Source organism: Tremella mesenterica (genome assembly GCF_000271645.1).
Source record: "Tremella mesenterica DSM 1558 unplaced genomic scaffold TREMEscaffold_1, whole genome shotgun sequence".
Taxonomy (NCBI): Eukaryota; Fungi; Basidiomycota; class Tremellomycetes; order Tremellales; family Tremellaceae; genus Tremella; species Tremella mesenterica.
The window spans coordinates 1,081,740-1,094,185 of NW_006711225.1; the positions used below are offsets into that span (position 1 = coordinate 1,081,740).

Below are 12,446 nucleotides of genomic sequence, written 5' to 3' on the forward strand. Positions count from 1 at the left end.
TATTAATGGCGAGAGTATGGAACAAGGTGTGTATGGAGGATGTCGAGGACGGTGATTACGATGTTAATACAACGATGGACATTTCGGATTGGACGTATGTTTGTGATTTTGCGGTTTTCGGGTTTTGACATGTTGATGTAGCTTGTAGCATGTGAACAGAATAGTCAGTCACGATCATGTGTAAGACATGTATCACATATCAAATACTGGACATCAGGCAATATACTCCTTAACGCAGTCCGCAAGACAGATATGTAAAATGCCAGAATTATTCGTTAACAGAGGTGAGATTATAGAAGTTTCAAGGCGCCAGTAACTTGATTGATGAGTTTGGCCGGTCCGCTGTTTCTCAGATCCGAACGTTATCATGCAGTAGATGACTTACGGTCCAATCCCCAAGATCGTTTTAGAACCAGGTGCGACTTGTGTTCTTCCTCTGCGGGGTCAGACCATTTCATACGAAAGCGTCGTGTTCATGAGACTATCAAGGGATGAAGGAATGACTTACGCATCTTGAATCATACGTGCACATAAGTTTAGAGATCTTGCTCGAGCAGCTAGGGATTCGAGTTCTTCGGTAGATGAACATCGAACGGCGATTTTCGGTTGGCTATGATGAGCATGATCCCGACATGGATCCGGTGTGACAAGCGATCCTTTCGGATAGGTTTGGTGGTCGGGCTTATGCTACACAAATTTGGATGTAAAGTTACCGAGCAAAATCAGGTTTTGTTGGGGAGGAAAAAGTCTTGGTAGGAGCTCACCCTTGTGCTTGCCATTTTCTGTATAGCTGAGACGTCAGCGCTGAGCTATTCTCTCATTGTGTACCCCCTTGAGGCGGTGAACCAAATGCTCCAGCTATCCCCCACCGATGAAGATGTGAACTGACCCCGGTTCAATCTCTTCAATCTCTCATGTTGGACAACGGTAAAATATGAATGACAGTAGCAAACAGTCACCAAATTTATTCAAGGGAAGAAGTCATGGACATACTCTCGGATTAGCCCCTCTAAGAGTATCACAAGCAGCCAAAGTAGCATGTCCAGCTTGAGCAGCTATCTTCCCTTTACTCATCTTCAAACTATCATTAACCACCAAAACCAATTTCATTTCTTCCATCATTCCAGCTTTTACACTCCCCAAATCTGATCCCAAAGCTACAGTCTCATCTTCGCTATCTGACTCAGGATCCGAAGCTCCCTCAGACAGACGAGGCTGGTTCGCATCTGTGAGATCGACATCGATTGTTTTGTTTGAACGTGATTTGGATGATTTTGGTCGAGGTGGAGAAGCAAAAGATTGAGAAGGAGAGAAGAAAGAACGAGTTTGATAGCCTATAGCGAAGGCGATAACACTTATTAATATTGGCTGAAGAACTGAGATTCAGTTTTAAGTTGACATATTCAGGTTTAGATAGGCAACAAGGGAGAAGAAGGAGAAGGAGTTGAAGGTGACTTACGGGACATGTTAGGAGAACGAATTGACATGCTCTGACTTTGGTGTTGTATCTCCAATCACCTTTCTTCGATATTTCGAGTAGAATTTGTAGAGGAGCACTCAAGAAAGGACTTGGAGTTACGAAAAGAATGGAAAGGAGGAGTAAGATAGGAAGGAAGCGAAAAATGTTAATGTTTCGAAAATAGAAATTTCGACGCTCGCTTGTCTCCTTTCAACTTTGACCTTATATCTTCGATCGAAACAAATACTAGTCTACATAGTACTTCTGTTATCTTGTAAAAGCTCATATTTTTGATATCCGAATTATCCACGACTCTCAAAAAGTAACAAGACCGCCGAGAATCAGAAAGAAAATGGCCGTCGTTTATACCACCACCGGAACGGTATCTTCACCTCTTGACTTGGACCATCAGGTGAAAGGGGAATATCAACAAATACAACTTAATGGGAATTCGAAGAAGGGTATGAAATTGAAGCCTAAGGTCACTTTGACAAGTCTGACAGTGAACAATGTGAGTCATACATACCTCTCATCCCTTAATGAACATACTCGATCCTCCCCCGGTTTCTCACGAACATCCTCATCCTACAAATTTGAGGTGAAACACCTTCTATCATTGAGGATTTTGGCACTCTCAAATCTCGTACCATCTGGATACACTGACATTTGACACATTACTATCTAATCATGACTATCTATCCAAGTCTACTTCATGAATGATGAAATCTTGTGTTGAGGATTCAGGTTGAAAAGATATCCCGGGAGAAGGAAAGTTAACGGACAGAGTGGTACTTTACGCAAAATCAACTCCGTCGTCATTCCTATCGTCTACTCTGATAAGTTTTACAAAGACGTACTTTCTTCCGACCTGGAAGAAGTTAACAAACTCATTTACTACGGTGATATTCCCGTTGGCGCTTGTTGTTGTCGGTTTGATAATCTCAATTCTACCAATGGGGAGAAACCTCCCACTTTAGTTATTCTGACTTTAGCGTGAGTACTTTCTCCCAATGCACCTTTACGCTCTTTTTCTCACCCATATTCTCACCCTTCTTTGCACCCTTTTTCTCACCCTACTTTCGCTTTGATCTTCCCTAAACCTCCATTTCGCATTCCAATACACCCAGTCCCTCGTCCTCCATGGTCGGACCAGGTCGGATTTATTCTCCAACCGCAGGGATCTGACAAAACGACCGTGAGAAGTTCTGGAGATGCTGCGTGAAGTCATCGTCGAATGAGAGAGGTGTTCGACACCGCATACAGAAGTATGAGAACGACTCATGTCTGATAATCAGGGTTTTGGCTCCTTATCGCTCCTTAGGCTTAGGCCGCGCTCTACTCCTACACGCTCTCAAAGAAGCTCTTCATCCCACTACCCCTCCTCCGCCTATACCGAACAAAGACAAACCTACTACTCGTGGACAAGTTGCCCCATCTCCCCCGCGGAAAAGTGTCAAAAGAGCTCTGGTACATGTTCAAGAAGGTAATGAAGGAGCGAAACGGTTTTATGAACGACTAGGTTTCAAGGAAATCGAACGGTGTGTTCATTGTCCTCATTGCATTTTTTGTCATCTGTCTTTTCTGTCAATTCCACACTCAAAGCGACCCTTTTCTCAAGCTTGTTAGCGGGTTTGATCCTACGTTTCATCAAAGAAGGCAATGTAGAGTGGGATGGTTTAGGATGATGAATGACTGACTATCAGTGTGGAGAACTTTTACTCCAAACTTGAACCTCGTCATGCTATCTTGATGGTCCTCGACGATATTGTTTCAACCCTGGGTGAAACACTTAACGGATCATAATTCATTCCAAGATAATTTGCCCCCCCCTAGTATCTTGCACATATCATCATGCACATCATCTCATGCCCTCTCCTTTAATTGGCAGTGCATGCACTGATTCTAAGCAAAGTAGCGTGAAGCAGTCATGACTATTTCAGAGACGCAAAAGTGCTGATAAACTCGTCATAGGATTACATATTCTAGTCCTGGGCGACCGCCCACATTTTTAGATCTCTCCCATTCCCCATTTTTCGCCTCCTGGGCTCTTGTCTCGTGAACTAGATCGCTTGATACCCAAAATCATGTATCATGAATTGATACTCTCTCTTTTTCTATCTCTCTTTGTTGGATTCGCCTTACTTCCTTGCAGATTACCCCTCGCGATTCTGTACGTCTAGATTCCTAAAGTCTTTCACTGCCATCCATCCCCCCATACTCTTCATCCCAACTACAAAGCCCCGGTGCCACACATTGACATCTCCACCATCACCCAAAGAGCCCGATTTTCGGACGCGTATGTATCTATCATCTCTTCCGTTTCCCTAACAGTTTCTTCACAAACATAGTCCTCAATCCACTTCTCTTCAATGCCAGATAACAATCCGCCAAAGCGATATCACCCGAGAATTCACTGACAATATCTACCATTTCTTCATCTGTGAGATCCTTTTCTCCAGCTTGCAATTCCAATATCGCCTGTGTCCGTCTTTGTGCCTCACTCAATCCAGCGGCACGGACCTCCTCTTTCAAAGGTGGTGGACGAACCGGGGATGCAAATGCCGGAGGAGGTTGAAGAGTTGAATGATTCTGGCTGGACATATGCGCGGAAGACAGTGTGGTGCTGGTGGGCGAATGATGCGGCATCATTGATTCCATAAGTGTCGAAGATGCACTGAAATCTGGCGAGTGCGATTGCGACAGAGGGAAGTAAGGTGTTGACAAGTGTTGCGATTGAGTGCGATGAGTAGATTGATTGAGAGAGTCTGGACCGGGCGGAGGTTGAGGAGCGATGTTAGACCGGGAAGAATGAATGGGGAGAGAAGTACGAGAGCGTTTGGTAGGAGAATGACGGCTCTGCAAAGAGATGGACGAAGTCTGGGTCTGCGACTGATTGAGAGAATGAGATTGAGGATGAGTGTTAGGCGTAGAGGTGGACATAAGTGAGGGATCGTAGGACAATCTTTTGGGAGCCACAAGATATTGTTGTTGCTGGTCCTAGATGTCAGCAACACTAACAAATCACCATAGTCAATCTCAAGGGATTCCACGGAGGCGAAGATGATTGTCTAAATCTAAGCTAGCAGGAATAAGAGATGCGAATCATGACAAACGTACAGTGTCCGTCATTGTGAAAGATGCCTCAAATTCCCCTTCTCCGTCTTCCTCCGCACCTTCCCAGCCCATCAGTCCCGCCGCAGTCCCCATTTGGCCATGTCCTGTGGTCATCGTATGTTGCGCTAGCGTTCCGTGACCAGTGGTCCCCACCAAATTCACCCCATTCGAAACCTCTTCCGCCAGTGACAGATGTCTTTGGCTCTGACTGTGAAGGCCTCCATTCGTCATGTTCATCTGGCCGTTCGCGCCATCGTGACCGCCATTCATGGGTCCGCCCATTGCATTCGCCGAAGCTTGTCCAGTGGTGGAAGAAATGCTTAAGGATAACATGGAGCCCGAGTCGGAACTGGCCTGTGATGGTCGAGTACGAGTGCGCGCGCGTACACGGGGATTATCACCGGCGCAGAGAATAGCGAGAGCGTCGTAGCATGGAAGGTGGATACGGGCGTACTTGTACGGCTCAAGTTGCTGTTTGCATCAGCTTTTCTCTGCGACGGCCTCCTCCTAAGTTGAAGTATTTGTAGGTGAGATTGGACTGATGAGATGAGAGCACGAGAGAGATAAGTGACGCACTCTAACAGCGTTGTCCCACGCCTCGGGTAATGCTCTCAAACGATGAGTTGATCGGTCCCACTTGACGCCAGGCATGGTCTCCATCTCCTTTGCAGCTCTGTAGTCCCGTTGAATCTGACATCAGCGCATGCCTTGGGCTGAGCAGTGCCGGGTCTCGAAAGGGGGGGGGGGGCGGGGGGGAGTTATCCCAAGTCAAATAAGATGCAAGACGTAGAAAACGGTTACTTACCCTCTGCCAACGACTTTTGCAAGCCTCAGCCGTCTTGGGTCCTCCGACGAACGTGCTGTTCTGTAAAAGACCAGCAGCCTCCTGCCACACTTCGAGCTTAAAACCATAGTCCGTGGTTCTTCCCGTGTCTTTGTACCGCATTAAAACATTGACGAGAGTGTCGGTATCCTGATCGCTCCAATTTGCCGACTTCTTCCTGTCGGCTTTACCGATTGACCCCTCCCCGTTCGACCCTGGCATGCCGCGAGGTGCCTGTTGTCGCCAAGCTCAAGCAGTCTGATACGGTCACACGAGACAGAAGATGATGTTGAGGGATATATGAGGTGTGGTCAGAACATGACGTTTGTACCGTCCTACTTGGTGAGTGGGAAGCTGATGGGTCGGACGAAAGTCGACCGAGGAAACTCACGCAATCAAGATACTGAAAGGACATTCAATTTTCTGTAAGTAGCTGAAGGGTCGAAGCGATAGCGTTTCTAAGCTCGACGGAGTGGCCTATTGATACCTATCAGCTATGGAACACTCCACGTTGATGTCTCAATAAGTCGATAGTCTACATACATATCTGCAGCATGCAGCAGGACGATATCCCGAGTTTATGACCGGGGATGTAGAAGAGAAAGCCGAGGCAAGTTTGACAGAGGAAAGATGATGGGCAAAACACTCACAGTCCCACCAGGGGTTTTGGGGTCTTGTGGGTGAAGACAGAGCAGTCGACCAGTGTCTATACGAAGCAATAGTTGGGAAAGAAACAGATAGAGGGAGATAGATGATGAGGCTGTCAAGGGTCAGTCAAGGATCGAGGGAGAAGCAAGGTACCCCCAAATTTGGGCAAGATGCAGCCATCCAGCCAAAGGGGAGGCCATGTCCCGGAGATGTCCCGATCCCCTTCCACGTCATAATTTCTTGCACCGGCAGGAGGCTTATCACACCCTCCCCCACCTTTTCCCCACTCGCTACCACGCAGTCACTTAACTGACTGTTTGTTACCCTTTTCGATTTCAGTGATCAGTACTGCGCCATGTTTGTTTTGTTCGACAATAGGCTGTGTTTACTATGCTACTCATACAACCTGCATTCCGCCATTGCTTGGATCGGTCACTCTTCCGGATGGGAAGTCTTCTGGGACGGGCTTACGCTCACAGCCTTGATGCTACCCTTCACCTCCAACAATCGCACATATAACGCTCACAATTCCGCAACATGACCTACACGCCTCTGTTCATCGACTCAAATTGTACGTTCCAAAAGCTACTCGCTGGCATCCGACCAAAGACCTAGCTTGTACGCTCGCACCCCTCAGCCCGAAAAACGTAAACACTATTCTCTGCTCCACACCATGAAATACCTCGCGGCCTTCTCTTTGCTTCTAGCCACTGCTCCCTCCTCTCTGGCACGGCCTCTCTCTGCGTCGCATATCATCGGCTCGGACAAACTGCAATATTACGCGATTCGGCTGGTCAGTCCTCACGATGGCTCGTCCCTCGGGGTGATCTCTCTACCTGCCTCGAATTTGGAAGGCAACGACTCCGGTGACCTGTAAGCTGACCCATCATTTCGAGAAGTCGCTGATCATCAGTGTAAGCTATGCTTCGGATATCACCAAGGCGTTGAAATTTGGCTTTCCGAGGGCTCAAGCTGACCCCTTAATCCCGTTTGAGATCACCCCAGTGAGTTCAGAGCGTGTCATCTCTGATCACATAGCTGACGTGTAGTTCAGAGAGCCTGGACGCGGTAGCGTAATCTCATCCCTCTTGAGTGTAATGGGTGAACATGACCTCGCTCCGGGATATCCCCAGTGCGTTTCCCTCTTTACTCCTACACGCCATTCTCCCACACATTGATCTCCTCTGAACGAGCTGATGAACAGTTTCGCTGGATTAGGGATGGCTCACACCGATCCTGACGGATTTCTATCTCTCGACCTTCCGTTGGACCTTTCGTACGATTATATGGTCGAGGATCCTGTATTCGATCATCACTCAGAAACCCTCCTCGCTCAGGCTGGAGGTCAAGATTCACTCCACAACAATCAACCTTTCTCTTCTTCTGACTCTCACTTTGATGAGTTTACAGGTTCAGAGGATGAACTCTTGTCAGAGCCATGCGGTATGCCCCAGTCAGCCATCTGGTCTTTCGAACCTAGCTCAAAGAAACTCTTCGCAAGATACGTCAACTCAGACGGCCGGTCGGTGCCGACCAAATTTGTGACTGGTGGGGGGTGCCAACACTTCATCTGTCTCGTGGCCGACGTGCACGCGTTCCAGGATGTTTTTGGTGAAGAAGCATCAGAGGTGGTGAGTATTTCATATTGGTCACTGCAATAAGAAGCTGATCATCAAGGATCTCATGGCCACAGCCCTTGGAAAGCTCACAGAGTGAAGAAGTGATTTTTCCGTGAGGATAGGGGACGATCTTGATCGCGACCTAGGATTGAGTGATTACTAGATATGATAGATCACAAAAGTACAATTCAATGCAAGCAATAAATACCATCACAACGTCATCTGGAAGAAGGAGAGTGGTAAACCAGAATCACTATGTAGTATCCATCACTAACGACCTCTCGGAATCGCCCCCAAATGACCCTCTCCCACGATGACCACCAATCTTCGGTGTCTCAACTGAAGGACGCTTCACTTTGGTACATTGACTTCGTGGGACCTGACTTTTCATGGGCGACGGAGTCACCTCCTGATATCGACCTAATTCCAAACAGGGACCCCACTAAGTCATGACCCTGCAGGAACACTGATGGAGCGCAGAAAGGGTCGTCGAAGCAGTTCATGTGTTCATCACTTTGGAATGTTGAGCTTAGGTGCATCCGATCTCATGGAGACGGCTACGAATGTCACCGGCAGCTTTGGGGGAAGTTCACCCGGAGGTTTAGAAGGAAGGGGATGTGTCAGATCCTTTTTGGACCAAGCACCACCTTCTGACAAAGCGGGTCCACAGATGAGGGCGGGTGGGACATTGTCTGAGCGATCATCATTAGTGAACAGCGTTTTGGAATATTCTGTGTCGCAAGGGCTAGGGAAGACGGTTGATACAGCTGCTTGAGGGGAGAATTCCTCCGAGAGGTTTGAAACCCCAGATACGTGTGACAGAGATTGTTGATCTCTTTTTCGATTATAATAGAAGGCTTGGAAAATCTGCTCAATGGCAGAGCGTGGAGAGTCATCTGTGTCTGGCAAGATGGAGGTCAGTGAGACGCTCAATTCGTCGGACAGGCCAAGAGTGCTCGTCAGATCCATAGAACAAATCTGAGACTGCCAATTACCTGTACTCTGGCTGTCTGGGCCTTCTGGCCATATTGGCAGGAGAATTTTATAATCGTGTGTGACATCACTACACATGCCCCACTGACGACTCTCTGCCTCCTTGCACGTCATCTGCACATGTTTTGTGAGGGTGCAGATGACATTGATAGTCCTCATCATCAGTATAGTGACTCGTATAGCTTCTTCCAGCGAGGAGCGATCTTCTTCCTTGAGGTCGTCCTCCCGCTTTGACTCAAGATGAGTGAGTACTCTGTACAGTGCTACTATGGTCTCTCGTGCGGGCTGTTCAAAATGCCGCCAACTGACCGCTCGGAGTGGGACAACATTCTTAGTGCTACCAGAGATATGTCTTCCAGCTTGGCCTTGGAGATCAAGTACCTCTACTACTGATGTCAGAGGTTTGATAGAAATACTGTTCTTGTATTGGGTAGGAATGAACAACACTGCACGATTGTTGTTCTCATTATACGAGACTACGAGCTCCAAATGATAAGCTTTCGGCCAGCCAAAGTAGATGTCCAGGTCATTGCTTCGAGGGTGGACAAGAGAGGTAGTTTCTATACCATTTCGGCTTGGTGGTTCACCTGATGATAATGTTCGAAAGCGAGGTGGGGGAGGTTTTCTCATGAGCGTATGAAGTTTAGGAACGGATGGATGAAACGGACAAGACCATTCAATCCTGATGAGACGGATGGAGGGTAAGTAGGGAAAATCGACGGCGTTTCAATCAACTCATTGGGCGTCATCGCCATCACTATCAAGGGATAGCGTGGGAAGATTTCCTTGAACTACATATTGTGACAGCTCTACAGGAAGCAGAATGTCATCAAGAAGACAAATGAGATGGATGGTCCTGCTACTATTTACGACGGATCTCGGTCAAAAGGACAGGGTATAATATAGAAAATCGAAGGCACTAGCATGAAAAATGGTCGAGATCCGAAAGGATGGCCTGAATGATCGGATCATACTAACCACACTAAATACACTCTACGAGTACGAGTACTGTATGATCTATGAGCAGTCCGATGTTTGTGCCTGTAGGGCGGTCATTGCATGAGGAGAACCACCCCGTCGTTCTTAAGTCCCATTTGTGTACTTTTGACAAAAGCTTGCTAGCAGCTCAGAGTCCCTAGCGAGGAGGCGCGGATCGTCATACTGAACCAAACTTCGCGCACGACATCAGATCTCTTCACGCACGACACTGTCACGTGATCTTGTTAGGCATGCATCTTTTTTTTGTTAGGCGTGCAGACCACGTGACCTGCAGGAACCTCCCTTCCAACCTCTCTGTCCTCTGGTCAAAGTGAGTAAACCGTGATAATTTAAAAGTCCATGATATCTGCATGTCTGAAGAACTGACCGAGATACATCGATCTACCTTCCACCCCCCTGTCCACCGGTGGAATCCTGTTGTCCTCGCCTATACTCCCCAGGGGGGAATTCCTGTCTCATACCACCGTTCCTGGCTGCTAGGACACTCCTTTCTGCGGAGTTTGAGCCATTTCCGAGCCCCTCTTGAACATACGGAGGCGGGTACACAGGTGGATAAAAGGTAGGTGGAAAATTCGAATAATTCGACACAGGAGGGTACGTAGATGGCCTCTGGTACCAATTACATGGCCCAGGGGCTCCTGGGACGAAGTGGGGAGAAGGGTGGAAGGGATAAGGATGATGTTGAGGTATTATCTGCTTGAATCAGCCAGGAACTTTGACCTGTGGACCAGGAGAAGTGGTAGGACAGATTTCAATGGAGTGCGTACCTGCAGGCCTGTCCCCATCCTCTCTGAGGCCGTCCTCGCGATCACAGGAGCAGTACTCGCTATCACAGGCTGTGTCATCATCACAGGAGGCCTCTCCACCATCCTTTCTGCATTTCCTTCTCTCTCTGCTTGAAATCGAGCTAATAACTCTTGTTCTCTCGCGGCCACGGCTTTTTTTGCTGCACACATGTAGGTAATCGCGTGTCGCTTGGTACAGAGGTCGCATTTAGAAGGGAGAGGACGTGGAGGAGCAGATTGTTCGCTTTGTGATAGAACCCGGCCAGTACTGGCTCGGGGAGGACGATTACCTGACGATTTTGCGACCTGTGAACCTGTATATTGCGAGGGGGGGGGAGGGAGAGAAGGAGTAGGCCTAGGGGCAGCATACATTGGTGTAGCTCGAACCACTGTTATCCCTGGCGGGGCCTGCGAAGCAGCAGCTTGGGTGGCAGAGGCCCGAATAGCCATCCTCGCACGGAGACCAAGATTAACAGGGGGATCGAGTATGAAATCGCGAGAACCGTTTACTACCTCGAATTCGTCTTCAAGTCGATGAACCCCAATGGCCCGAAGAGCAGTGGGTTGAACTCTGTTATTGGTATCTTCAAGAAGTTTATCGAACCCGCCGTCAGGGAGTAATCGCCAGTGGTGGTGTATCTGATTGATAGTGAGTACCCCATCATTTCTCATGACATTCAAGATCATATGAGCACAGGGGAGACCCATTGAGGCTAAAAATCGTCCTGAGCAATGGTGTATTCGGTCTGGCTGACGTAGAAGTTTGTTGGCAATGAGAATTTGATCCTGGAGGAAGTTCGTAGCAAATTTAGAGACATCTCGGTTTATTACACTGAGTATTCGATCCCCTATGGCTGATCGTACTGTTTGCTGACCATTTTTCAATGTGATACTGTCCCACTGTCTGTCCAGGAAACGATCTACCTGAGGGATCACTTGCCAGAGCGTTCCGGTATGACTCTTCAAGAAATCCTTGAAGGAACGATGTTCTCCCTCATTCCTGGAGGTCGTATGTTGATGTAGATTGCGATTTTGGTTCGTATAGGCCCAGGCCCACTTCTCCTTCGAAATTAACAGGTTTTCAAGGTACCGAATCGCTGGAGAGTGTTCAGGCTTCGAAAATTCCTCTTTTATCTTGTCCATCCCTTGCTGAATCTTAAAATCGTCTTGAGCCTCAACCACTTCTCTCATCCACATGTCCCCAAACCTCTGTCTTGCCAAAATCGTATTCTCCTCTCCCTCAAAGCAGTTCTTCTTATCACATAGATGTTTAACATTTTCTCGCAGGTGCCAGGTACAATACTGCTGCTTCGCATTTGGTAGGTGTTTCTTAAGAGCGTTGGCTAAGGCTACTTCGCGGTCGGTTATTACGACTTGAATTCGATGTTTCAAGGGACCAATCAAGTCCAAAAAACTCTTGATTGCGACCCCGTACCAATCTGTAGTCTCGCGATTGATAAAAGCAATAGCCGCAGTAAAGGTGAGGTTGGTTGCTGTCATTCCTGTGATGTGGAGCATTGGAAGACGATACCTGTTGGTATTATAAGTGCAGTCCATCATGAGGACGGTGGGATAAAGATGAACCAGAGCTCTTACTTTATAAGTCGTGTAGATGAGACCAAGAGCTTCATTTCTCGAATTAACCAGGCCTTTGAAGAGGCGTTTTTCTCTTTCAAGATGTAAAAACAAACTTTCGGTTGCTGATCTTCCACTCATTCGGTTCTTCTCATACCTCCACTTGAAATTTGATACATCTACCGGGGTGAGAAGGGGTTTATCAGGGTGTTCCTTGAGTAAATCGATGATCTGGTGGACAGAGAACCCTTTATCAATGTATTCTTGTAAAAGGGAAGTAATCTGCGGGGTTCGCGAGTGTTTTCGAAGGTGTGAGATAAGCAAACTCTTGACAGGAGGGTGGTTATGTTCATTACACACTGTCTCTAACAGTATTGGTCGAAATCCATCTGCCAGGGCGTCTTTCTCTGTAACTCTTGAGAGCTTTAGTC

The 12,446-nt window shown here is 47.6% G+C and overlaps 5 protein-coding genes across 5 annotated transcripts; 2 read left to right on the forward strand and 3 right to left on the reverse strand.

Annotated features, from left to right (window-relative positions):
• Positions 1-180: 180 nt before the first annotated feature.
• Positions 181-1,577, reverse strand: TREMEDRAFT_55839 (uncharacterized protein). Its single transcript, XM_007000986.1, has 6 exons — positions 1,460-1,577; positions 994-1,376; positions 765-790; positions 509-610; positions 386-436; positions 181-342 (listed from the first exon to the last, which is right to left on the reverse strand). Exons 1-6 carry the CDS (start codon positions 1,464-1,466, stop codon positions 291-293), a joined length of 621 nt encoding a protein of 206 aa, XP_007001048.1. The 5' UTR covers positions 1,467-1,577; the 3' UTR covers positions 181-290.
• A 106-nt stretch (positions 1,578-1,683) lies between these two features.
• Positions 1,684-3,262, forward strand: TREMEDRAFT_41579 (uncharacterized protein; the record flags this gene model as incomplete). The annotated part of the gene is made up of 4 exons (XM_007000868.1): positions 1,684-1,970; positions 2,244-2,452; positions 2,755-2,997; positions 3,163-3,262. Exons 1-4 carry the CDS (start codon positions 1,812-1,814, stop codon positions 3,260-3,262), a joined length of 711 nt encoding a protein of 236 aa, XP_007000930.1. The 5' UTR covers positions 1,684-1,811.
• A 154-nt stretch (positions 3,263-3,416) lies between these two features.
• TREMEDRAFT_72684 (uncharacterized protein) lies at positions 3,417-6,131 on the reverse strand. Its single transcript, XM_007002059.1, has 6 exons — positions 6,047-6,131; positions 5,788-5,873; positions 5,379-5,731; positions 5,150-5,263; positions 4,577-5,044; positions 3,417-4,456 (listed from the first exon to the last, which is right to left on the reverse strand). Exons 3-6 carry the CDS (start codon positions 5,616-5,618, stop codon positions 3,767-3,769), a joined length of 1,512 nt encoding a protein of 503 aa, XP_007002121.1. The 5' UTR covers positions 5,619-5,731; positions 5,788-5,873; positions 6,047-6,131; the 3' UTR covers positions 3,417-3,766.
• A 1,323-nt stretch (positions 6,132-7,454) lies between these two features.
• On the forward strand, positions 7,455-7,872 carry TREMEDRAFT_55843 (uncharacterized protein). The gene is made up of 2 exons (XM_007000987.1): positions 7,455-7,675; positions 7,722-7,872. Exons 1-2 carry the CDS (start codon positions 7,490-7,492, stop codon positions 7,758-7,760), a joined length of 225 nt encoding a protein of 74 aa, XP_007001049.1. The 5' UTR covers positions 7,455-7,489; the 3' UTR covers positions 7,761-7,872.
• Positions 7,873-8,173: 301 nt separating this feature from the next.
• Positions 8,174-9,286, reverse strand: TREMEDRAFT_58345 (uncharacterized protein; the record flags this gene model as incomplete). Its single annotated transcript, XM_007001172.1, has 1 exon — positions 8,174-9,286. The coding sequence occupies one exon, from the start codon at positions 9,284-9,286 to the stop codon at positions 8,174-8,176; it is 1,113 nt and encodes a 370-aa protein (XP_007001234.1).
• Positions 9,287-12,446: the final 3,160 nt, after the last annotated feature.

Bases quoted from the DNA above. Each gene is read 5' to 3' on its own strand.
- TREMEDRAFT_55839 (XM_007000986.1), bottom strand. The intron at 611-764 runs GTGAGCTCCTAC...TGCTCATCATAG, and splicing joins AGAAAATGGCAAGCACAAGG to CCAACCGAAAATCGCCGTTC. The intron at 437-508 runs GTAAGTCATTCC...CTGACCCCGCAG, and splicing joins GCACGTATGATTCAAGATGC to AGGAAGAACACAAGTCGCAC.
- TREMEDRAFT_72684 (XM_007002059.1), bottom strand. From the start codon at position 5,618: ATGCCAGGGTCGAACGGGGAGGGGTCAATCGGTAAAGCCGACAGGAAG. The intron at 5,264-5,378 runs GTAAGTAACCGT...CGCTGATGTCAG, and splicing joins GCAAAAGTCGTTGGCAGAGG to ATTCAACGGGACTACAGAGC. The intron at 5,045-5,149 runs GTGCGTCACTTA...TGATGCAAACAG, and splicing joins CGTGGGACAACGCTGTTAGA to CAACTTGAGCCGTACAAGTA.
- TREMEDRAFT_55843 (XM_007000987.1), top strand. From the start codon at position 7,490: ATGCCCCAGTCAGCCATCTGGTCTTTCGAACCTAGCTCAAAGAAACTC. The intron at 7,676-7,721 runs GTGAGTATTTCA...CTGATCATCAAG, and splicing joins GTGAAGAAGCATCAGAGGTG to GATCTCATGGCCACAGCCCT.